The sequence below is a fragment of the Nerophis ophidion genome, linkage group LG13 (genome assembly GCF_033978795.1).
Source record: "Nerophis ophidion isolate RoL-2023_Sa linkage group LG13, RoL_Noph_v1.0, whole genome shotgun sequence".
In the NCBI taxonomy this organism is placed as follows: domain Eukaryota; kingdom Metazoa; phylum Chordata; class Actinopteri; order Syngnathiformes; family Syngnathidae; genus Nerophis; species Nerophis ophidion.
In genome coordinates, this window is record NC_084623.1 from 16,813,666 (window position 1) to 16,840,601 (window position 26,936).

The 26,936-nt window shown below is 39.8% G+C and overlaps 1 protein-coding gene across 1 annotated transcript; it reads right to left on the reverse strand.

Moving 5' to 3' along the window:
* Positions 1-870: 870 nt before the first annotated feature.
* On the reverse strand, positions 871-26,936 carry acmsd (aminocarboxymuconate semialdehyde decarboxylase). The gene is made up of 10 exons (XM_061918469.1): positions 26,787-26,936; positions 17,770-17,814; positions 11,859-11,955; positions 11,735-11,784; positions 9,456-9,692; positions 9,272-9,365; positions 4,780-4,875; positions 4,534-4,706; positions 3,385-3,483; positions 871-1,025 (listed from the first exon to the last, which is right to left on the reverse strand). The coding sequence occupies exons 1-10, from the start codon at positions 26,850-26,852 to the stop codon at positions 963-965; spliced, it is 1,020 nt and encodes a 339-aa protein (XP_061774453.1). The 5' UTR covers positions 26,853-26,936; the 3' UTR covers positions 871-962.

Below are 26,936 nucleotides of genomic sequence, written 5' to 3' on the forward strand. Positions count from 1 at the left end.
ATAAGATATATACCATAATATTTATTATAATATTTGATTGGTGCATGTAGCAACTTATATCACATATGTGTGTAAAAAATTAAACATGAATTGATTTACATGAACTTGATTGATTGATTGAAACACCCACATCTGCGGTCCTCTCCAAGGTTTCTCATAGTCATTCATATTGACGTCCCACTGGGTTGTGAGTTTTTCCTTGCCCTTTTGTGGGCTCTGAACCGACGAAGTCGTTGTGGCTTGTGCAGCCCTTTGAGACACTTGTGATTGAGGGCTATATAAATCAATATTATTGATTGATTTATATAGACCTTAATCACAAATGTCTCAAAGGGCTGCACAAGGCACAACGACATCCTCGGCTGATCCCACATCAGGGCAAGAAAAAACTCAACCCAATGGGATACAATGAGAAACCTTGGAGGGGACCGGAGATGGGGACCGCGTAGTTGCTCGCATTAGAAAAGACAGATTTTAAAAACTAATAATAAAAAAAGAAAAAATGAATACTTTTTTTTTTTTTTTAATCTAATTTGGGACTTCCCGCAGGCAAGATTTAGGATACCTGATGTAGTTTGGAGACCTCTAGTCTACTTCATGATTTAATAAATTAGTTTTTCATGTAGTAAGAAATGTAGTTTATTTGCTGCCGTGGAGGAGATGATTGGTTAGGGAAGGCTCGTATTTAAAGTTGTTGGCTGCAGTTCAAGTGCTCTGACTACACAGAGTAACAATTTAATCTACTGGGCAATTTTGTAACTCATGAACTCATTAAATATATATATTATATATGCGGTTTCCCAAGGCTCAATTTTAGGTCCCATTGTTTTGTACAAAAAAAAACAAAAAAAACAATTGACAAGGTGTAAAGTTTCAAAAAACATTTAACTTCAAATACACAATCATTCAAATATAAATTTGAGTATTTATGTTTAACCACTGGCAGGAGTCAATCACCCTTCTCAATGAAATTGCTCTTTTTTAAGGCCCAAAAATTCCAGTGCGTTTTCGGCCAGCAGCCTATCCTGTAACACAAAAAAAGCTTAAGTTATTTGAAAATAACAACATGAATATTAAAACAATGTTTGTAGTTTGTCAGTTCATCAATTAAAAATGACCAGTTATAAATTATAGGACGATGGCTGCAAATACAAATTCAAGGACCAAATGGGAACACTCTGGATGGACACGTGATAAGAATCCAAATAAAAATACAGCTTCACCACTTTAATCATCATTTATATGCTTAGAAGGGAACTGCACTTTTTTGTAATTTTGATAATCGCTCACAATCATTATGTAAGATAAGAAGACGTATTGTATTTCTTTAATGCATTCTAACTCGTAAATAAACGTTAAAAAAAGTCCACTTACAATGGAGTAAATAGAAAGTCCTCTATTCCACCTATAAAGCCCTCTAAATAACCATCCAAAATCAGAAATATTCTATTTACATTTCGTGACTTAATATTAACCAGTTATTAGTGATATTGTAATTATACACGCTATCCTACACACAATTATTTATAGCGGTGCCGTGTGATCACAGACAGCTAATTAGCTTGTCTGACCATGATTAAAACACAAAAATCCAATTTATGTTAATCCATCCATCAATCCATTTTCTTCCGCTTCTCCAAGGTTGGGTCGCGGGGGCAGCAGCCTAAGCAGAGAAGCCCAGACTTCCCTCTCCCCAGTCAATTCGTCCAGCTCCTCCCGGGGGATCCCGAGGCGTTCCCAGGCCAGCCAGGAGACATAGTCTTCCCAACGTGTCCTGGGTCTTCCCCGTGGCCTCCTACCGGTCGGACGTGCCATAAACACCTCCCTAGGGAGGCGTTCAGGTGGCATCCTGAGCAGATGCCCGAACCACCTCATCCGGCTCCTCTTGATGTGGAGGAGCAGCGGCTTTATTTCGAGCTCCTCCCGGATGGCAGAGCTTCTCACCCTATGTCTAAGGGAGAGCCCCGCCACACGGCAGAGGAAACTAATTTTGTCTGTTTGTACCCGTGATCTTGTCCTTTTGGTCATAACCCAAAGCTTGTGACCACAGGTGAGGATGGGAACGTAGATTGATCGGTAAATTGAGAGCTTTTCCTTCCGGCTGAGCTCCTTCTTCACCACAACGGATTCATACAGCTTCCGCATTACTGAAGACGCCACACCGATCCGCTTGTCGATCTCATGATCCACTCTTCCCTCACTCGTGAACAAAACTCTGAGGTACTTGAACTCCTCCACTTGGGGCAAGATCTCCTCCCCAACTCGGAGATGGCACTCCACCCTTTCCCGAGCGAGACCATGGACTCGGACTTGGAAGTGTTGATTCCCATCCCAGTCGCTTCACACTCGGCTGCGAAACGAACCAATGAGAGCTGAAGAAAATGCCAAAAATGCGTGCTTATCTGTGTGATGACAAATTTACCCGGAAGCCGTATTTTTAGCTATTTCTTTGCTTTTAGCATGTGTTTTGCATGACGGTAACATCTTTGTTCAGCAGGAGTCCTATTGTCATTTTAATAACGTGTCATTAAATAGTTGTCCATCTTTTTTTTCAGAAATGAAAATAGAAAAAAATGGCTTCAAATTTGTTAATAGATTTTTTCATTTAAGAATTGGAAATAGAATGAATGCAAGGTGTGCAAACCGAGGACTCATATAATCAGTAGAAAATGCAGTTATATTCAAATTAAATTATGTGGGTGTCAGGCTTGCCAATGACAGATTGTTTGTGTTTTAGTTTTTCCTCTGTGTGTGTTTAGTATTTCCTGTTTTTAGTTCCTGTAACCGCTCATATTTTGTCTGTTTCCTGTTTTTTTCCCTGTGCGCTGTTTTCCCCTCAGGTGCAGCTGATTGGCACCTGGCCACACCTGGTGTCAATCAGCCCGTTGCTATTTTACCTGCCTTGTTCCGCCAGTCAGTGCTGGATTATTGTCATGTCGATGTCGCTCCTGTCTTTTGTATTTGCAGCTTAGCGGTAAGCTATATCCGTTAGATGTTTGTAGCTTACTGTTTTTTTTCCCCTGCTTCCAGTTTGTTTTGTACTACACGTTACGACTTCTGTTTTCCTGCTCGCTACCCGCTAGCTTCCACGCTAGACCCTTTTTGTTTTTGCTAGCTTTCATGCTAAGTTCCTTTTATTTTCTAGCTCCCATGCTAGCTCCCTTAGTTTGTCATCCGCCTGGTGCACGCTTTTGGTTGTACCCCTTTGGTTTGTTCTTGTTCTAATATTTTAATTGAATCATGTTTTCCTGTTCAGTGTTTGCCTCCGTCTTTGCATCTTGGGGTTCGTCACAAACTAACTCTGACAGTGGGTGTACTTAATGTGATTACCAGTGAGGATATATCGTACACATTATAAATTGGAGAGAAAAAATGATTTTCTACCTTTAGTGTTTGATCAAACTCATCCATTGACTCTATCAAGGATCCAGGTTGGAGCTCACCCAGCGGGAATGGGTAATCAGTTCCAAGCATCACTTTATCCTGCAAACATCATACAAAACCCAAAACCAGTGAAGTTGGCACGTTGTGTCATTCAAAAATAAAAACAGAATACAATGATTTGCAAATCCTTTTCAACCTATATTCAGTTGAATAGACTGCAAAGACAAGATATTTATTGTTGGAACTGAGAAACGTAATTTTTTTTTTGCAAATAATCATTAAATTAGAATTTAATTGCAGCATTATATTGCAAAAAAGTTTGGACATGGGAATTTTTACCACTGTGTTACATGGCCTTTCCTTTTGACAACACTCAGTAAAGGTTTGGGAACTGAGGAGACCAATTTTTGAAGCTTTTCAAGTAGAATTATTTCCCATTCTTGTTTGATGTACAGCTTAAGTTGTTCAACAGTCCGGGGTCTCCGTTGTGGGATTTTAGGCTTCATAATGGGCCACACATTTTCAATGGGAGACAGGTCTGGACTACAGTTAGGTCATTCAAGTACCCACACTATTTTACCATGAAGCCACGCTGTTGTAACACGTGGCTTGGCATTGTCTTGCTGAAATAAGCAGGGGCGTCCATGATGACGTTGCTTGGATCGCAACATACCAAAACCTATTTGTACCTTTCAGCATTAATGGTGCATTCACAGATGTGTAAGTTACCCATGCCTTGGGCACTAATACACCCCCATACCGTCATCGATGCTGGCTTTTGAACATTACGCCTATATTTTCCTCTTTGGTCCGGAGGACACGACGTCCACAGTTTCCAAAATCAATTTGAAATGTGGACTCGTCAGACCACAGAACACTTTTACCCTTTGCATCAGTCCATATTAGATGAGCTTGGGCCCTGGGTGTTGTTGATAAATGGCTTTCACTTTGCATAGTAGAGTTTTAACTTGCACATACAGAACGTAGCATTGTTATGACGCTACTACAAAACATCAAAGGTTGGTTAGCCCAAGCGGCTTCTATTTACATTTGTGACATTTGACTTTATTTCTACAAAAATATTGGGCCTGCATGTTTGTCCAACACTGTGGATGTCTTTTGGACCACCCATAAAACATTTCAGCTGACCTTTCCAATGACATCAATCAGCAGCTTCAGGGCCGTAGGGTCGTGAACCAGAGAGTCCGTGTAGAAGGAACCCAGGTATTTCCGGGGATTGGTTGTGTTGTCCACAGCACATAAGTCGGGGCGAACGTTGTGGCCATGTTCAATTCTACCAACTGTGAATGGGAAAGATCCACCTGTGTAAAATATGAGGAAGAAAATTAGTATATAATGTCAAAGATCAAAAGTGTTGCAGAGTGTATTATTTACCTCCATGAGCAAAGCAAACCTTTAGTTTGGGGAATTTTTCGAGGACTCCTCCGAAAAGCATCGAGCAAATAGCCATTGTTGTCTCTGTCGGCATACCTTTTGGTGATATGAGAAAGACAATCATGTAAGTGATACGATGCCATATTATATATGATGCTGGTCTTTTTTTTTGTATGTAATATCTGCACTATTCCAAAAAAAAAATACAATTATAATTTAACATAATCTAAATGGCTGATTGTTATTGTATTGAAATCATGACAAAATGTTCAATTTCCATTATTCACACCAGGGGTGTGAAATTCGTTTTCAGTGAGGGCCACGATGGTTGCCTTCGGAGGGCCGCTATTTAAAAAAAATTAAATCATGCAAATGGGTAATAAATGTATCATCCAACAATTGCAGATGCATGTAATTATTAGATTTGTTACGCGTAAATTGATGGGATAACTTGCTTTGAAATCATAAGTAAAAGTGACTATCTAAACAAAAATATGTCTTATTACAGTGAATAATAACATATTATTTGGCATGCTCAGATAATATTAAAGTGTAAAATATCTGTATTTTTTTTCCTGTCAAAATTGAAAGAACAAATGCATTAAAGGCCAACTGAAATGAAATGTTCTAATTTAAACGGGAATAGCAGGTCCATTCTATGTGTCATACTTCATCATTTGGCAATATTGCCATATTTTTGCTGAAAGGATTTAGTAGAGAACATCGACGATAAAGTTCGCAACTTTTGGTCGCTAATAGAAAAGCCCTGCCTTTACCGGAAATATGTGGCGTGACGTCACGAGTTGCAGGCCTCCACACATATTCACATTGTTTATAATGGGAGCCACCAGCAGTAACAGCAATTTGGACCGAGAAAGCGACAATTTCCCCCATTAATTTGAGCGAGGATGAAAGATTCGTGAATTAGGATATTGATAGTGAAGGACTAGAAAAAAAAAAAAAGCGACGGCTTCGGGCGGCAGCAGTGTGAGCGTTTCAGATGTAATTAGACACATTTACTAGGATAATTCTAGAAGATCCCTTATCTGCTTATTGTTTTAATAGCGTTTTAGTGAGATTTTAAAGATTGTAAAGACATACCTCGTGGTCGGATGGCTGCGGTGAACACGCAGTGTCTCAGAGAGAAGCCGAGGAGCCGAGCTCACAGCTGCCTTTTTTGAAAGCTGCTGCGGGACGACGAATAATCCACTGATGTCTCCGGTAAGATGTATATCACAATTTCCCCATCAAAAAACATGCTGGTTGACGTAGAGAAAACATGTTCGCTTGACCGCTCTGCTTCACAACAAACAAAGAAACACCGGCTGTGTCTCGGTGCTAAAGACAGCTGCAATCCACCGCTTTCCACCAACAGCATTGTTCTTTATAGTCTCCATTATTAAATGAACAAATTGCAAAAGATTCAGCAACACAGATGTCCAAAAAACTGTGTAATTATGTGATTAAAGCAGATTACTTTTAGCCTGTTAGTGGTGCAACGCTAATATTTCCAAACAGTCCATGACATCACGCGTACACGTCCTCATTCCGCGACGTTTTCAACAAGAAACTCGCGGGAAATTTAAAATTGCAATTTAGTAAACTAAAAAGCCCGTATTGGCATGTGTTGCAATGTTAATATTTCATCATTGATATATAAACTATCAGACTGTGTGGTTGGTAGTAGTGGGTTTCAGTAGGCCTTTAAGTATATAAAGATGTATAATTTTATTGAGGCATTTTATGTACACGGTGGCGGGCCAGATCTGGACCCCGGGCCTTGAGTCTGACACCAGTGTTCTACACTGAGGAACTGAATGCCATCATGGATACAATTATGCTTTCTCCCTACCTAACATGGACTCAGGAGTAAGTCAACGTGTCCTTTGTAATAGTTTTAATTCGGTTTAGCAGCATGGCATCATTCAAAAGCCCATTAAGATAATTGCTAATTTAGCATCCCTTTGAACGGCTTCATCGTGAGAGATTTACTGACATATTTGTAAACGACCTTTTTATTGAAGTTTATATAGTAGCCAAACATTTTCCCTAAAGATATAAAGTCCAAAGAACATAGGATTTTACATACATTTTGCCCTATTATTGTGTTTTGTTTACTTTTTCAGTTATTGCTGAATGCCTTACAGCAGTTTTGAAGTGGCTTCACTGCAGTAGGAAATATCCTCTGACAAGCAGTTTTTCACTATTTAATGCCTAAACCAAAAATAAACAAAAGGAAAGTTCCGCTAAGAAAAGGCATTGACGCTCAGGGATGGCAATGCAAAACGAAGCTAAAACTGAACGGGCTGCAAAGAAAACAAAAACAGAATGCTGGACGACAGCAAAGACTTACAGCGTGTGTAGCAGCAGACGGCGTCCACAAAGTACGTCCGTACATGACATGAAAATCAACAACAAACTAGGAGCGCAAGACAAGAATTTAAACACTAAACACAGGAATAGACAGAAAAACTCCAAATAAGTTACGGTGTGATGTGACAGGTTTCGACAGTAAACTTACTTTGAGATAGTGATGCATGCTTGGTTATGGTTCAAAGCAAGGGTAAGGGAACCTATGGCTCTCAAGCCAAATGTGGCTCTTTTGATGACTGCATCTGGCTCTCAGATAAATCATAACTGAAGTTGCTTACCACGATAAGTGGTGGTATAGCTCGGTTGGTAGAGCGGCCGTGTCAGCAACTTGAGGGTTGCAGGTTCGATCCCCGCTTCCGCCACCCTAGTCACTGCCGTTGTGTCCTTGGGCAAGACACTTTACCCACCTGCTCCCAGTGCCCCCCACACTGGTTTAAATGTAACTTAGATATTGAGTTACACTATGTAAAGCGCTTTGAGTCACTAGAGAAAAGCGCTATATAAATATAATTCCTCTGGTAATCACAGTGTTAAAAATAACGTTAAAAATATATAACATTCTTATTTTTCTATCGCACCTGTTCAAGAAGTCGCATTAATGGTCAAAAGTATTTTATTTAATATTGGTCTGCTTCAGAATAACAATGTTATTAAAATGAATAAGAGATGCACACATTTTTTTGTTTTAATCAGGGAAAGTCCAAATAAAAGAGGAGGCATAGACTTTTCTTGTCAGAGCGTAGGACGACACTGTACAAGAATACAGGTCTACGGGTTTCTCCTCATTGAGCTAAATTGAATCCAGTCTCTGTTTAATTCCTTGCTTCTTGTCTGTTTAATAGATGTCATCAGTGTTTTAACCTGACAGTTGTATTCAGTGTTAAAAATATTATATGGCTCTCACGGAAATGCATTTTAAAATATTTGACTTTCATGGCTCTCTCAGCCAAAAAGGTTCCCGACCCCTGGTTTAAAGTCATATCTTTTGCGATCCGTGACTCGGATCTTCACATATTATTGTTTATTTTTCCATCTTTGTTCTCATTCTCCCTTTGATCCGTTTATTTCCCGTTTAGTCCATCACCATGGTTACTTATTAGTTTCAGCTGTTACTCCCGGTTCCTGCAAAACCTGTTCTCTGTTAATCACCTTCCCTTTATAAGCCTTCCTCTTTTCATTCTTCTGCCTGGGACTCTAATTTGCTTTCACGCAACGAGTTACGCCTGCACTCTGTCACGTATGTACATTCTCGCTAGCTTTTCACACTAAGCCATTTGTTCATTCCAGCTCTCATGCTGTATGTTTTGTTTTACTCTTTTATGTGCCTACGTGCCAGTTTTAGTTTTCATTGTTGTATATCCTAGCGTTTATGCTAGCGCCTTTGGTTTGACTTTTTATTAGCACCAGTGTTTTGTTTCATAGATCCTTTTCGTTAAATAAATCGTTCATATCTTACCTTTGCTGTGTTCACTTGTTGACGCATCCACGAGGGAATCAAACCCGGCACCACGATGCCAAACAGACGTAACAATATCCAACAATTGCGGGGAACGCAATCGGTTGTTTAATTTTTTTATGTTTTTCAATGAAAAAAATGTGCTTTGGCTCAGAAAAGGTTAAAAAACACTGGTCTAATCAATAACGATTTTCATTTTGAATATTTAATTTATCATTATATTCGATTTACTCTTCTCTGGACTCTCACTATTATGTTAGATCCACTATGGACTAGATTTTCACAATATTATGCTAAACCCAGTCGACGTCCATTGCACCGGTCTCCCTTAGAGGAGGAAAAGTGGGGGGAACACCCACATCTGCGGTCCTCTCCAAGGTTTCTCATTGTCATCCCACTGGGTTGAGTTTTTCCTTGCCCTGGTGTGGGATCTGAACCGAGGATATCGTTGTGGCTCGTGCAGCCCTTTGAGATACTTGTGATTTTAGGGCTGTATAAATAAACATTGATTGATTTGATTGATTGATTTTTGGCAGTGTGGTGTCACATTCTCTCTCATAGCCACAAACACAACGCATACTTGTGCCCACATGCAGACATTTTGATGCAGTATACTTGGAGCGAAATTCAATAGAAGGTGTTCCTAGTCTCCATTTCCCTCACCCACCAGCCAGGGCAGCCAATACTTAGCCATCCTCCCATCCGTCTGCATGTCCCAGGGGTGGACAAAAATGGAGCAATTCAGCTTTTCAGCTGCCTGCACAGGACACACACTGCAAGGTGAGCACTTCTTGCATGGCATTTAGAAATCACCCACGAGTTCACCGGCAGCGTCTACATTTCTTACAGCAAAGAAGGGACGAAGGTCGGCCGCGTTGAGGTCCCAGTCGTTTACGTGGGAGCCAATCTGCACCCCGGGGAAGCCTAATTCCTTGACGCAACGCGTCATCTCCAGAATGGCCAGGTCGGGGGCCTGCATGGGCAGGGTTCCGAGGCCCACAAACCTTTTGGGATGGCTGCGCACCGTCTGGGCCAGGTCATCGTTTAAAAGGACACAAAGATCCAGTGTGTCATGAGGTTTGGCCTAAAAAAACAAAAAACAACTGGATTAAGATATGTTAACATAACCTGTTCAGTGGATTTGTGGTTAGAGTGTTTGCACTGAGATTGGTGGGTCTTGAGTTCAAACCCCGGCCGAGTCATACCAAAGTCGACACGTATCTCTTATGTTTGACTGCCATCTACTGGTCACACTTATCATTACACCATGTACCAAATGAAATTGTTTCGAGGTCGGTAAGCAAAACCAGAATTATTTCTTACGTTTGTATATGTTCAATGGAACATATAAAATGTTGTGGTTTACTTAAGTCATATTGCCATCATGGCAGTCTACACATACCTCTTATTCAAGATTCAATATGGTTTATTGTCATACGCAAAGATAAATAAACAGTTTGCCGTACAATGAAAATCTTACTTTGCTAGTCCACCCTTCAACAAGTCACACGGTACTTAGCTAAAAATAAACAATTAAAAATAAAAATGTATATACAAGGCATAGTAAGTAACATAACTTATTGCAGATTCTGATTGACAGTCAACAGTATAAATATGGAGGTGACCTTGGGTCACAGCAGCAGTTAAAGTGTCTTTAGTGATCAAAGGTGAAAGGTGTCTACAGTGATGGTTGACACTTCGGGGGTGGTCAAGGTAGCTGTGTTTTGTTCAAAAAGACAAAAGTAAAAACGGGGGGTTGGGAGCTAGCATCCACAAGTTAGCATTCCCAAGCCTGATGGCCTGTGGGTAGAAACTGTTTGTCAGTCTCGTAGTCCTCGATTTTATGTGTGACTGCCATCACATTGCAGTCGACACGTGTCTCTTATGTTTGACTGCCATCTACTGGTCACACTTATCATTACACCATGTACCAAACAAAATTGCTTCGAGATCGGTAAGCAAAACCAGAATTATTTCTTATATTAGGCGCACCGAGTTATAAGGCCCTCTGTCGAGTTTTGAGGAGAAATAAAAGGATTTTAAGTGCGCCTTAAAGGCCTACTGAAACCCACTACTACCGACCACGCAGTCTGATAGTTTATATATCAATGATGAAATATTAACATTGCAACACATGCCAATACGGCCGGTTTAGTTAACTAAATTACAATTTTAAATTTCCCGCGGAATTTCTTGTTGAAATCTTCGCGGATTGATGACGCGTGTTTGTGACGTCACCGGTTGTAGCGGACATATTAGCCCAGCACCACTTACGGGTAAAAGTCGTCTCTTTTCATCGCATAATTACACAGTAATTTGGACATCTGTGTTGCTGAATCTTTTGCAATTTGTTCAATTAATAATGGAGACTATAAAGAATAATGCTGTTGGTGGAAAGCGGTGTATTGCAGCTGCCTTTAGCACCGAAACACAGCCGGTGTTTCTTTGTTGGTTGTAAAGCTTTAACACAGAGCGGTCAAGCGAACATGTTTCTCTACGTCAACCAGCAAGGTTTTGGATGGGAAAATTGTGATATTAAGTCAGCTCTTACCGGAGACTTCAGTGGATTACGCGACTTCCTCCTGCAGCTAACAAAAAGGCAGCTGAGATTTTGGCTCCTCCATTGGCTTCTCTCAGAGACACTGGCGTTCACCGCAGCTATCCGACGTTCAGGTATGCCTTTACAATCTCACTAAAACACTATTAAAACAATAAGCAGATAAGGGATCTTCCAGAATTTTCCTAGTAAATGTGTCTAATTACATCTGAAACGCTCACACTGCCGCCGCCTGGAGACGTCGGAAATAGCTCTTACTGCTGGAGGCTATGATTATAAACAATGTGAGGATGTGAGGAGCCCTACAACCCGTGACATCACGCGCACATGGTCTGCTACTTCCGGTACTGGCAAGGATTTTTTATTAAAAGTTGCAAACTTTATCGTCAATGTTCTCTACTAAATCCTTTCAGCAAAAATATAGCAATATCGCAAAATGATCAAGTATGACACATAGAATGGACCTGCTATCCCCCTTTGAATAAGAAAATCTCATTTCAGTAGGCTTTCAATGAAAAATTTAACGGCTTTACTGTATGTGCAATGTAAACCGGATCGGTGCTTCTTACCCAGTAGCTGAACATCACAGGAACAGTGGAAAGGGCTTGAACTGTGACACCTGAACATCACAAACACTACTCAATGCATTCATGAGGCAAAAGTTATTGTTGTTTGATATGTCTGAGAATTTACCATGTTGGTCCATGTCTCGTATTCTTGTGTCTGCGTCCCAGCAGTTCTCTTGTATCACTCGAAACAGCTTACCATCCTTCATCATGTTTGCTTCACCCTGAAATGAATCAGGGTTTTTTTTTTCAGTTCAGGAGATGATAAGTCACATCTTTTTCTATCCCCAACACACTTGGTAGTACTGGTCCATAGAATTAAAGTTACTTAAGTCTGTATCTAGCTGCCATCTGCTGTAACATGCAGAGTGATTTCTTCATTGCTTGGGTTTTGGCTTCTATTAATTAAACGTGTGCAGATAAATCCAGATATCAATATTATCGATACCAGTGTGGTGTCTGTATCGATGGATGCTGGTGTCCATAGTTTTCAGTTCAATCAATCAATCAATGTTTATTTATATAGCCCTAAATCACAAATGTCTGAAAGGACTTTACAAACCATTACGACTACGACATCCTCTGAAGAACCCACATAAGGGCAAGGAAAACTCACACCCAGTGGGCAGGGAGAATTCACACCCAGTGGGACGCCAGTCACAGTACTGACTATGAGAAACCTTGGAGAGGACCTCAAATGTGGGCAACCCCCCTCTAGGGGACCGAAAGCAATGAATGTCGAGCGGGTCTAACATGATACTGTGAAAGTTCAATCCATAGTGGCTCCAACACAGCCGCGAGAGTTCAGTTCAAAGCGGATCCAAGACAACAGCGAGAGTCCCATCCACAGGAAACCATCCCAAGCGGAGGCGGATCAGCAGCGTAGAGATGTCCCCAACCGATACACAGGCGAGCGGTCCATCCTGGGTCCCGATGAGCGGTCCATCCTGGGTCTCGACTCTGGACAGCCAGTACTTCATCCATGGTCATCGGACCGGACCCCCTCCACAAGGGAGGGGGGGGGACATAGGAGAAAAAGAAAAGATCAACTGGTCTAAAAAGGAGGTCTATTTAAAGGCTAGAGTATACAAATGAGTTTTAAGGTGAGACTTAAATGCTTGGCTTCACGGTGGCAGAGGGGTTAGTGCGTCTGCCTCACAATACGAAGGTCCTGCAGTCCTGGGTTCAAATCCAGGCTCAGGATCTTTCTGTGTGGAGTTTGCATGTTCTCCCCGTGAATGCGTGGGTTCCTTCCGGGTACTCCGGCTTCCTCCCACTTCCAAAAACATGCACCTGGGGATAGGTTGATTGGCAACACTAAATTGGCCCTAGTGTGTGAATGTGAGTGTGAATGTTGTCTGTCTATCTGTGTTGGCCCTGCGATGAGTTGGCTACTTGTCCAGGGTGTACCCCGCCTCCCGCCCGATTGTAGCTGAGATAGGCGCCAGCGCCCCCCGCGACCCCGAAAGGGAATAAGCGGTAGAAAATGGATGGATGGATGGATGGACTTAAATGCTTCTACTGAAGTAGCATCTCGAACTGTTACCGGCAGGGCATTCCAGAGTACTGGAGCCCGAACGGAAAACGCTCTATAGCCCGCAGACTTTTTTTGGGCTTTAGGAATCACTAATAAGCCGGAGTCTTCTGAACGCAGATTTCTTGCCGGGACATATGGTACAATACAATCGGCAAGATAGGATGGAGCTAGACCGTGTAGTATTTTATACTTAAGTAGTAAAACCTTAAAGTCACATCTTAAGTGCACAGGAAGCCAGTGCAGGTGAGCCAGTACAGGCGTAATGTGATCAAACTTTCTTGTTCTTGTCAAAAGTCTAGCAGCCGCATTTTGTACCAACTGTAATCTTTTAATGCTAGACATGGGGAGACCCGAAAATAATACGTTACAGTAGTCGAGACGAGACAGTTATGTTTCATGTTTATTTTCCCCTAGAAGAGGGGGGTTGCCCACATATGCGGTCCTCTCCAAGGTTTCTCATAGTCATTCACATGGACGTCCCAACGGGGTGAGTTTTTCCTTGCCCTTATGTGGGCTCTGTACCGTGGATGTCGTTGCGGCTTGTACAGCCCTTTGAGACACTTGTGATTTAGGGCTATATATAAATAAGCATTGATTGATTGATTTATTTTCACAAAATATGTGTGTGTATTTTGGTGTGTTATTCAAATATAGGGTGGAGTGCCATCTCCGGGTTGGGGAGGAGATCTTGCCCCAAGTGGAGGAGTTCAAGTACCTCGGAGTCTTGTTCACGAGTGGGGGAAGAATGGATTGTGAGGTCGACAGGCGGATCCGTGCGGCGTATTCAGAAATGCTGACGCTGTATCGATCCGTTGTGGTGAAGAAGGAGCTGAGCTGGAAGGCAAAGCTCTCAATTTACCGGTCGATCTACGTTTCCCATCCTCACCTATGTTCATGAGCTTTGTGTTATGACCGAAAGGACAAGATCACAGGCGAAATGAGCTTCCTCCGCCTGGTGGCGGGGCTCTCCCTTAGAGATAGGGTGAGAAGCTCTGTCATCCGGGAGGAGCTCAAAGTAAAGCCGCTGCTCCTCCACATCGAGAGGAGCCAGATGAGGTGGTTTGGGCATCTGGTCAGGATGCCACCCGAACGCCTTCCTTGGGAGGTGTTTCGGGCACGTCCTATTGGTAGGAGGCCACCGGGAAGACCCAGGAGGACACGTTGGGAAGACTATGTCTAGGGAGAGGGAAGTCTGGGCTTCCCTGCTTAGGCTGCTGCCCCCGCGACCCGACCTCGGATAAGCAGAAGAATATGGATGGGTTTAAGAAACTCAGGTAATACAATCTTGGACACAGGAGGGACAAAAAGTGTGATAGTACGGATGAGAACCCAACCAAAATGCTTAGCGTTGTCCATATCCACCCCCAAAATAAGATTTTGTTTGTGGCCCCATTTTGGTTTTTAATGTTACTAATATATTAACATTATTGGACTCTGAAGGGCCCCCACCCCACCTTAACCTAACGTAACTGCCCCTCATACACAAAGTATGTTTGCAAGCACTAAGAAACTTATTTGGACTTATTTTGGTTGAAACTAGCTTTAAAAACACGTGCAACATGCCACTTGTAATGTCTCAAAGATTTTGTATGGAAGAAAATTTAATAAAGCGTTTGACTTTTAGAAGATGTTTTTCATTTGTGATGAAGCCCCTTTTCATCCCCGGCGCTTTTCGGCCATCCAGCCTTCTTTTAGGGAGACAACCATAACACACCAGTGGTTCTCAACCTTTTTTCAGTGATGTACCCCCTGTACACATTTTTTTTAATTCAAGTACCCCCTAATCAGAGCAAAGCTTTTTTGGTTGAAAAACAGAGATAAAGAAATAAAATAGAGCACTATGTCATCCGTTTCTGATTTATTAAATTGTATAACAGTGCATAATATTGCTCATTTGTAGTGGTCTTTCTAGAACTATTTGGAAAAAAAGATATAAAAATAACTAAAAACTTGTTGAAAAACAAACAAGTGATTCAATTATAAATAAAGTTTTCTACACATAGAAGTAATCATCAACTTAAAGTGCCCTCTTTGGGGATTGTAATAGAGATCCATCTGGATTCATGAACTTCATTCTAAACATTTCTTCACAAAAAAATAAATCTTTATCATCAATATTTATGGAACATGTCCACAAAAAAAATCTAGCTGTCAACACTGAATATTGCATTGTTGTATTTCCTTTTCACAGTTTATGAACTTACATTCATATTCTGTTAAAGTATTATTCAATAAATATATTTATAAAAGATTTTTGAATTGTTGCTATTTTTAGAATATTTAAAAAAAAATCTCACGTACCCCTTGGCATACCTTCAAGTACCCCCAGGGGTACGCGTACCCCCATTTGAAAACCACTGTAGTACACCATGTCATCTTAAAACAGGTGTCCCGCCAATGGGTTTTGGTGTGCTCAACGGGGGTGATTGTGTTGAACATTGAAAGAAAAAGAGTGATACAAAACCTATATATGGGTATACCACCTTTAGATGGCAGCGTTGACCACAAAACAATTTAAGATAAGTTAACAGGGTCTATAAAAACACTGAAAAATGAATGTCCTCAATTAATCAAGGGTGTTAATTGTCTTGAGGTTTATAAATCCAATGATTCTTTGTGGAGTCACCTTTTGCCTGCACACTACATTTTAACCATATGATAGCAGCTGATATCTTTTGACTGTTGATTCAAACTAGTGTTTGTAAGCGAAACATTGCATTACATCAGGGGTCACCAACATAGCCCGTGAGGACCAGATGAGTAGCCCGCTGGCCTGTTCTAAAAATAGCTCAAAAAGCAGCACTTACCAGTGAGCTGCCTCTCTTTTTTAAATTGTATTTATTTACTAGCAAGTTGGTCTCGCTTTGCTTGACAATTTTAATTCTAAGAGAGACAAAACTCAAATAGAATTTGAAAATCCAAGAAAAAATTTTAAGGACTTGGTCTTCACTTGTTTAAAATAGTTCATTTATTTTTTTACTTTGCTTCTTATGACTTTCAGAAACATAATTTTAGAGAAAAAAATACAACCTTAAAAATGATTTTAGGATTTTTAAACACATGTACCTTTTTACCTTTTAAATTCCTTCCTCTTCTTTCCTGACAATTTAAATCAATGTTCAAGTATTTTTTTTGTTATTGTAAAGAATAATACATACATTTAATATAGTTAATTTTAGCTTCTGTTTTTTCGACAAAGAATATTTGTGAAATATTTCTCCGAACTTATTTTGATTAAAATTCAAAAAAAATATTCTGGCAAATCTAGAAAATCTGTAGAATCAAATTTAAATCTTATTTCAAAGTTTTTTGAATTTATTTTTAAATTTTTGTTCTGTAAAATCTGGAAGAAATAATGATTTGTCTTTGTTAGAAATATAGCTTGGTCCAATTTGTTATATATTCTAACAAAATGCAGATTGGATTTTAACCTATTTAAAACATGTCATCAAAATTGTAAAATTAATCTTAATCAGGAAAAATTACTAATGATGTTCCATAAATTATTTTCATTTTTTTCATGTTTTCTCCTCTTTTAAACCGTTCGATTAAGTGTTTTTTTCATCATTTATTCTCTACAAAAAACCTTCCGTAAAAGGAAAAAAAATGTACGACGGAATGACTGAAAGAAATACCCATTTTTTAAAATATATATAGATTTATTTATTAAGGGTAAATTGAGCAAATTTGCTATTTCTGGCAATTTATTTAAGTATGTATCAAACTGGTAGCCCTTTGCATTAATCAGTACCCAAGAAGTAGCTCTTGGTTTCAAAAAGGTTGGTGACCCCTGCATTACATTTTGTAAAAGATTCAAATTTGAAAGACATATGAATCCACTGCTAATGTGTTGCTTAAGCTGATGACCTTGAGAACTGGGTGTATTATCTTGGCTGAATTCAGACTTGTATCTTTTGGCACTGTTGTGTTGTGGGATTTTAGGGCAAAGCTGAAAAATTGAATGCTTTTTAGACTTAGACTTGGACAAACTTTATCGATCCACACAGTAACTCAGTTACATAGGATGGAAATGGTAAGAATGGAAATGATAATGCACATAAAGGCACAAAAAGAGGGTGAAAACAAAGGGTATAAAGAAAACTAAAAATGTACAAGACTAGAAATATAAAATATAACATATATGTAATATTGACCTAATATATAAACAGTTTATAATATATGCTGATATATTTTATCATTATGTTATACTTCTATACAATATATAACCAATCCCGATTACCATGAACAGTATTGCAGTGTATGTAACAGCTGCAGCAAAAAAACAAACAAACAAAAAAAAAGCATAAAATAGAGAGTAGATCCAGCAGAAATTATACATTATAAACAAAGAGAGGTAATATAGAAACGGTCAGGTAATAGACGGATATCATCTATCGCTGTATGGTGAGTGATTATACAGCCGGATTTAAGATGAATTATGAGCATTTGTTAAGGTAAGTATTCATTTTTTGAACACACAAAGAAAATGGACTTCACTCACCTTGCAGTGATGTTGAAGCTGGACAAAGCCGTCGTATCCATACCTCTGAAACACACAAAAATGATACATATGCGTGAGGCCTGTATCAATCCAACTTGATCTATATAGCACTTCTCATGCATGGGCAAGTTGCAACACAATGTGCTTTTACACCAGTGAATAAATGAAAATAAAATAAAAACCGGATGCGCCGTTTTGTGGGCGGTCTTATTTACGTGGCTCACCTTCGGCAGCATTTTCGCCCTGTGATCTTTGTTGTAGCGGTGTAGCGTGCAAGGATGAGAGTGTAAGAAGTGTCAAAAGATGGAGCTAACTGTTTGAATGACATTCAGTCTTGACTTAAATCATTAATGGAGCAACATCTCGTCATCCGTGGCTCAGTAGTGCAACAACAACGCCGGAAATGTGTTTCGTGAATAACCGTTCCACCGGAACTCCCTAATACCTAAAGTTCTTTGGGTGAATAACATAAACTCACCACACCGGTATGTTTTAGTGCTTTCATGGCGAGTTTACTGACAGATATAAGTGAGAACTTTACAATCCTTGATATTAGAAATGGCAACAGCAGAGGATGAACGTCCCATAACAAGAAGATAGAGACGGGGCGGCATGGCGTAGTGGGTAGAGCGGCCGTGCCAGAAACCTGAGGGTTGCAGGTTCGCTTCCCACCTATTGACATCCAAATCGCTGCCGTTGTGTCCTTGGGCAGGACACTTCACCCTTGCCCCTGGTGCCACTCCGGTGGTCGGAGGGGCCGTAAGCGCAAACTGGCAGCCACGCTTCCGTCAGTCTACCCCAGGGCAGCTGTGACTACAGATGTAGCTTACCACCACCAGGTGTGAATGAATGATGGGTTCCCACTTCACTGTGAGCGCTTTGAGTATCTAACAATAGAAAAGCGTGATATAAATCTAATCCATTATTATTATTATTATTAAAAATAAGAATCTTATCGTATTGTGAGGCAGACGCACTGTCTATCTGTGTTGGCCCTGCGATGAGGTGGCGACTTGTCCAGGGTGTACCCCGCCTTCCGCCCGATTGTAGCTGAGATAGGCGCCAGCGCCCCCCGCGACCCCGAAAGGGAATAAGCGGTAGGAAATGGATGGATGGATGAATCTTATCGACTACGGAGTCAACTAGGACTACAAAGGCAGAGTCGCTCAAATTTTCAGGATTTATGTACGTCCCAAATAGAGATCAGCAGGCACCAGAAGGTAGGAAAGGTTATTTTGCATACTATTGCGAAACAAAACGGCAGTTAATATGAATTACCTTATACACACACCATAATAATACTCGTATGTTCAAGCACATCAAGGAGTGCAGCTTCATAGCTTACCAAAGTCGTACTAAAACATTTTATTAGATTTTTAAGCGCCGTGTGTAATGTTTAATATTTTTAATGGAACATATAAAATGTTGGTGTTGTTTATGTTAGTCATATTGCCACCATATTGCAGTTTACACGTATCTTTTATGTTTGACTGCCATCTATTGGTCACACTTATCATTACACCGTGTACCAAATAAAATTGCTTCGAGGTCGGTAAGCAAAAACAGAATTATTCCGAACATTAGGCACACCGAATTATTAGGCGCACTGTCGAGTTTTGAGGAAAAAAAAGGATTTTAAGTGCACCTTATAGTCCGTAAAATACGGTAATACTAGGGGTGTAAGGGTACGTGTATTTGTATTGAACGGTTTCGGTACGGAGGTTTCGGTTCGGTTCGGAGGTGTACCGAACGAGTCTCCACACGGACATATTAGGTAGCGCACCGCACGTTGTGTAAACAATGCAGAGCGAGGCACAAAACACATGGCAGGCTAGCAGCGACCGGGCTAGGACAACATGCAAAAGCCAGAGCTGGAAGACCCTCCTGCCTCGTTAACATCTCCCCTTTGGGAACACTTCGGTTTCGCGGTGCGATACAACAATGGAGGACGGCGGTTTGCCGACATTGTTCAGCAGCAGTAGTGTACGCTTCTGCCAACACGTCAAACATGCTAACCACTTTGAAGCGGCACCACCGCCAAGTCAACCTCGCTTTAAGGAAGAGAAAGAGGAGCGTGGTGCAAACATCGCATTCAGGCAGCCTCTCCTCGGCCAGCCAGGCAGGGCTAAAGCAATAACAAATGTTTTTATAGCAGCACATTTAGACCATCCATCCAAGCATTTTCTAGCGCTTGTCCAGTTCGGGGTCGCGGTGGGTTGCTGTATTGCATTAAAACTAGATTTTGACCCACTTCTATGGTGGAAGAACAATTAGCCCATATATTCTCTTACTACCAGGTTAGCCAGGCTGAGTTGACTAGAAACTGTTTAATGTTGCACTTTTTATATGTCGAAGAAACGTTTTGTCATTTTATTTCATCTGAGCAACAACTTGAGGCAGTTTAATGTTGATTCACGTGGACCCCGACTTAATCAAGTTGTAAAACTTATTGGGGTGTAACTATTTAGTGGTCAATTGTACGGAATATGTACTGTACTTTGCAATCTACTAATAAAAGTCTCAATCAATCAATCAATCAATCAAAAAAAGCACATTAAATGTAGAAAGGTTTCTGAGCCTTATCTTACTTAGTTTTTATTTTATATATGTTGACCACATTAACCCTGGCAATGGACCCTGTGTGTATATGTATGTTATGCCATTGTTTACAAATTTGGTAAATAAATAACCCAAAAATGGAAAATTGTTGTTTTCTTACTGTACCGAAAATTAACTGAACCATGACTTCTAAACCGAGGTACGTACCGAACCGAAATTTTTGTGTACCGTTACACCCCTTGGTAATACATACATATTTGATGAATATTTGATTTATAATTTATCAATTAACGACTGTATTGTAGAATATTACTCTGTAAGTAATATACAAGTATCTGAAGCAAAGGAGTAAGAAAGTATTCAATTACAAACGTGTACGCATCCCTTCAACTTCCTGGATTATTAAGACCACCATATGTCACCAAAACACAAATGAACACTTGAAAAGCATGAGTGTTTTCAGAACTATCATTGTGGGTTCAGATCCCGGGGTGTCATTGTGGTTTGTGATTAGTAGCTGTAGAAATAAAATTATTGATTGACTGATTTTTTTAAAGTAATTTCTCTTGAGCAAACCTTTTCTATCATTACACACTACAAAATAATAAAAGGATGTACTATAAGTCCTGCTGATATCCTATCAGGTATCGGTATCGGCCAACACTCAAGGCTCCAATTTTGGAAAAAGTCAGTAGACCCCAAATAGAAATCGTTTCGCATCAATAGAAAAGTGTGGCATTTTTTTTCAAATGGAGGTCGGGGAGCCCTTAATATACATTCTACCTGGGGCCCCGAATTAGCCTGGGGCAGGCACAATTGTACCACATACAAAAGTGTGCCACAATTACAAAGAAAACTTAAAACATCTATCAATCCATTTTCTACCGCTTGTCCCTTTTGAGGTCGCAGGGGGTGCTGGAACCTATCTCAGCTGCATTCGGGCGGAAGGCGGGGTAGACCCTGGACAAGTCGCCACTTCATCGCAGGCTCAACATTCAAACTCACATTCAGACAATGGGGCCTATTTTTAGTGTTGCCAATCAACCTATCCCCAGGTGCATGTCTTCGAATCTGGGAGGAAGCTGGAGTACCCAGAGGGAACCCACACAGTCACGGGGAGAACATGCAAACTCCCCACATTGTCAGAGTTAGTTGGTGACGGACCCCAAGATGCGGAGAAGGAAGCAGGCATTTTGCAGGTAAACATGATTTAATATAACACTAACACAGGAACAAACAAAAGGGTGCAACAAAAAGCGCGCACGAGGCGGATAACAAACTAAAAGAGCTAGCATGGGAGCTACAAAACAAAAGGAGCTCAGCATGGAAGCTAGCAAAAGCAAAAGGGGCCTAGCGTGGAAGCTAGCGGGTAACGAGCAGGAAAACAGAAGTCGTGACGTGTTGTCCAAAGACAAATTGAAAACAGGGAACAAAAGACAGTAAGCTACAAAACCGCTACCAAATATAGCTTTCCGCAACGCTGCATTGACACGACATGACACGACACGATACGACAGGTAACAACGACAATACAGAAGTGACAATAATCCAGCACAGACTGGATGGGAAGGCAGATTAAAATATGAGTGGGCTGATTGACGCCAGGTGTGGCCAGGTGCCAATCAGCCACCGTTGAGGGGAAACAGCGCTCAGGGAGAAACACAAGAAACAGACAAAATAAGAGCGCTGACAGGAAATACTACACACACAGAGGAAACAAAGACAAATGCAGAGGAAATAACTAAAACATAACCAAACTGTCAGGGACGAACCTGACACACATAAAGAACCCGAGCTCAGGACTACTCAGGACCTTTGTATTGTGATGCACATGCACTAACCCTTGTTCCACCGTGCAGCCCTAACTTACAACATTGATAACAAATTACAAATTCCGTCCATCCATCCATTTTCTACCGCTTATTCCCTTTTGGGGTGGCGGGGGGCGCTGGCGCCTATCTCAGCTACAATTGGGCGGAAGGCGGGGTACACCCTGGACAAGTCGCCAACTTATCGCAGGGCCAACACAGATAGACAGACAACATTCACACTCACATTCACACACTAGGGCCAATTTAGTGTTGCCAATCAACCTATCCCCAGGTGCATGTCTTTGGAAGTGGGAGAAAGCCGGAGTACCCGGAGGGAACCCACGCATTCACGGGGAGAACATGCAAACTCCACACAGAAAGATCCCGAGCCTGGATTTGAACCCAGGACTGCAGGAACTTCGTATTGTGAGGCAGACGCACTAACCCCTCTGCCACCGTGAAGCCCAAATTACAAATTAATGCAATGTTATTGAAGAAAATAGGTCCCAAAACAGTGAAATTTTCGGGCGACTTTTTAAAAAAGCTGGAGAAAAATCAGGCATTTTAGCCAGCGACAAGCACACAAAAAGCATGGGTGACTAATTGTCTGTTTATGTGAAGGGATAGGCTCCCGTTCAAAAAAATGACAACAAAGGGTATAATAAATGGATGGTTAGAGTCCACTTGATGAAAATAATGGCAATTGCTGTGCATAAACATAATGCAATAAAGGATAAAAGAGGAAAAAATGAATACCTTTCCTTTCTTTCCAGCAATAAACCTGAGCAATCATTAGCCAAAGCCAAGCAGAGCCTGTCCTCCATATTGATTAAAGTTCAACCATTTAAAGACAACACTGATGTATGCTGTGAGCTGTCTTGTTAAGACTCCACTGGGGATGGTCTGGATTCATGTTGATGTTCTCAAGACGAGGACCAACACAAAACCTCCCCCTATATTTGGTGGCGTACGTCAGGGATCAATACTTGGACCAAAAGTGTTCAATCTCAATATAAATGACATTTGTAAAGTTACAAAGGACTTAAAGTTAGTATTATTTGCAGATGATACAACTGCGTTTTTGTTCAGGAGAGAACACAAGGAAGATAATACAAATAATAACAGAAAAAGTTAACAAATTAAAAGATGGTTTGAGAAAAACAGACAAGCTTTGAATCTCAGTAAAACTAAAATAATGCTATTTGGTAACAGTAGAAGGGAATGTCAAACATAACTACAAACAGACAGAGTAGATATTGGGGTAAAGGAAAACACATTTTTGGGTGTAATAATATATGATATTATGAACCGGAAACTTCATTTAAAGAATATAGAACATAAAGTAGCAAGAAACATGTCAATAATGAATAAAGCAAAATATGTTTTAGAACAGGGGTCACCAACGTTTTTGAAACCAAGAGCTACTTCTTGGGTACTGATTAATGTGAAGGGCTACCAGTTTGATACACACTTAAATAAATTGCCAGAAATAATAAATGAATAAATCTATATAAATATAAAAAATGGGTATTTCTGTCCGTCATTCCGTTGTACATTTTTTTTTCTTTTTACGGAAGGTTTTTTGTAGAGAATAAATGATGAAAAAAACACAGTGTGTGACAATCATTGGTACTTTAACTTTAACTTAACTTAGCTTAATTGAACAGTTTAAAAGAGGAGAAAACATGAAAAAAATGAAAATTAAATTTTGAAAGAGTTTATCTTCATTTTCGACTCTTTAAAATTCAAAATTCAGCCGGAAAAAATGAAGACAAAAGCTAGGCTAATTCGAATCTTTTTGAAAAAATTTAAAAAAGAACTTATGGAACATTATTAATAATTTTTCCTGAGTGAGATTAATTTTAGATTTTTGATGACATGTTTTGAATAGGTTAAAATCCAATCTGTACTTTGTTATAATTGGGACCAAGCTATATTTCTAAAAAAGACAAATCATTATTTCTTCTAGATTTTCCAGAATTTTTTTTTTTAAAGAAATTCAAAAGACTTTGAAATAAGATTTACATTCGATTCTACAAATTTTCTAGATATGCCAGAATATTTTTTTTGAATTTTAATCATAAAAAGTTTGAAGAAATATTTCACAAAATATTTTTAGTCGAAAAAACAGAAGCTCAAATGAAGAATTAAATTAAAATGTATTTATTATTCTTTACAATAAAAAACAACAACTTGAACATTGATTTAAATTGTCAGAAAAGAAAAGGAAGGAATTTAAAAGTTAAAAATGTATATGTGTTTAAAAATCCTAAAATCATTTTTAATGTTGTATTTTTTCTCTAAAATTGTCTTTCTGAAATTTATAAGAAGCAAAGTAAAAAAAAAAAAAGAATTTATTAAAAAAGTGAAGACCAAGTCTTTAAAATATTTTCTTGGATTTTCAAATTCTATTTGAGTTTTGTCTCTCTTAGAATTAAAAATGTCGAGCAAAGCGAGACCGGCTTGCTAGTAAATAAATAAAATTAAAAAAATAGATGCAGCTCATTGGTAAGTGCTGCTATTTGAGCTATTTTTAGAACAGAACAGCGGGCGACTCATCTGGTCCTTACGGGCTACCTGGTGCCCGCGGGACCAGGTAGCCCGTAACCCCTGTTTTAGACAAATAAAACCCACTTTATATTCTCTACTGCTCACTAGTATTACCATATCTGAGTTATTGTGCAGAAATACGGGGAAACAACTACAAATGTGCGCTTTACAAAAAAAGATCAATTACAAACATACATAATGCTGGATATAGAGCATATACAAACTCTTTATTTATTCAATCACAAATATTGAAATTCAACAATTTGGTGCATTTGCAAACAGCTAAAATGATGTATGAAACAAACTACAACCTGCTACCCAAGAATGTACAACAATTTTTCTCGGCAAAAGAAGAGAAATATAACCTTGGAGGGCAATTTAATTTAAAACATTTGTATGCATGTACAACACTTAAAACCTTTAGCATGTCAGTATGTGGAGTTCAATTATGGAATGGATTAACCGAAAAAATCAAACAAAGCACCAGTATTATTCAGTTTAAGAAACTGTTCAAACTACAGTACAAGTGTTCACAAAGTACACAGAACAATAATTATGATGAACATCTTGAACCCCTTTTTTATTTCTTGGTTTATTTTATTTTTTTAGACACATTTATTAATGGATTTATTATTTGTTTATTTAATGTAGTATAATATTTATTTATTCACTATTCTGTACCAGAGAACAAATTAATGGGATACAATTGATATGGTATGAAAAAGGGTAGGATTAAATAAGCTAAGGGATGTCTTGTCTTGGTTTCTTTTATCTTGTGAATTGCATGTTTTATTTTGAAAAGTAACTCTTCTTGTTTCACATCACTTGCCCTTCCTCCTTTCTCATCAGTCTGACTTCATCCCTGAACCCTGATTGTTTCCACCTGTTTCCCATTGACCTCATGTGTCATATAAGCCCACGCCTCCCCTTGTTCTGTGCCAGATTGTCTCGAGTTTTCGTGCCTGTCTCATGTCCATGTCCATGTCTTGCCTCGTCCCACGCTTATATTCCTGGATCCTGAATTCCCACACTGCTATTTTGAGTTTGACTTTTCTCCTCCTCAGTAGAGTGATTTTTGTTATTTAGTTTTTTCAACCGAAGTGGAGAGTTATTATTTTTTCCTGCGATTCTTTCTATCCTCAAATTTTGGAGTGATTTTTTTGTTAACCATTATTACATCAAGATGAAGTATAGAAATTTTCATAGTCATTGTTTTCTTCCTCCTGTCGGAGCGTTTTATGTTAATAAGTGTGGAGGTCTTGCTCCTCAGGGTTCCTTCGATCACCAAAGACGGACATGGCATCGGTCATATTTGCGAACAATTATTTATTTTTCAATAAATGTTCCTTTATGCTCTTCAGCAAATGTCTGTCTGTCAAACTCGGCAGTGAGGACACAAATTATTTTTCTTCAATCTATGTTCTCACTCTCGCTCGTGCTCGGCTGCCAACTCTCCACCCTCAATGACCATCAACAACTTACCTTCTCCTTTCCGACTGCTGCCTTTAACAGAGCGACAGGTGATCAGACAAACACTCTCAGCTGTGTCATCTACGCACCTGTCGCTAATCTTGAAGCCGGTCCTGGCACATCCCACTTTGCTGCAGGTCTGCAGGCCACGCCTCTCACAATAAGTTATATAGCAGATACGGTGCAAATTATAGTTTGTCTTTGTTTTTGTGTTTTCCTCCTTTTAGGAGTGATTCTCGGTTGTTCCCTTTTTTTTGGAACCTTTTTCGTCAACAGTTTTTTGTTATTTGTAGATATTGTATTACTCTGACTGTGGAGGTGAAAAAGACGTCAAAATAAAAGCCTAACAAAGTATCCCTACTCTGCATCTGAGTTCAATCCTTTGTCCAAGCCTGACATTCCTACTCCTTTACAGACTTGCTGTAATGAATCAACTGGAAATAGGTGTTGCATTACATTGTGTCGAGTGCGTGTTCGAATCAAACTGAAACTGAACCGAACTGAACTGAAAGATACTTTTATAACTGCACCACATGCCACAGTCCAAACCATGGACGATGTGACTTTCACCTTAGTGCCACATACAGTTTTCCTTCCACGACGGGTCACGTGAATGTGTTTGCCTACCTGCTTCAAATTGGGCCATTCCTTTGGTAAAATATGATTATGTATATCAACCTTCATCCTTTTCATTGCTCAAGAGACGTGTGGAAGTCCGTCGTCTTAGGAAATCCGGCAAAGTCTCTCGACTTGAAAGCAATGACCGTCAGGTGAAGA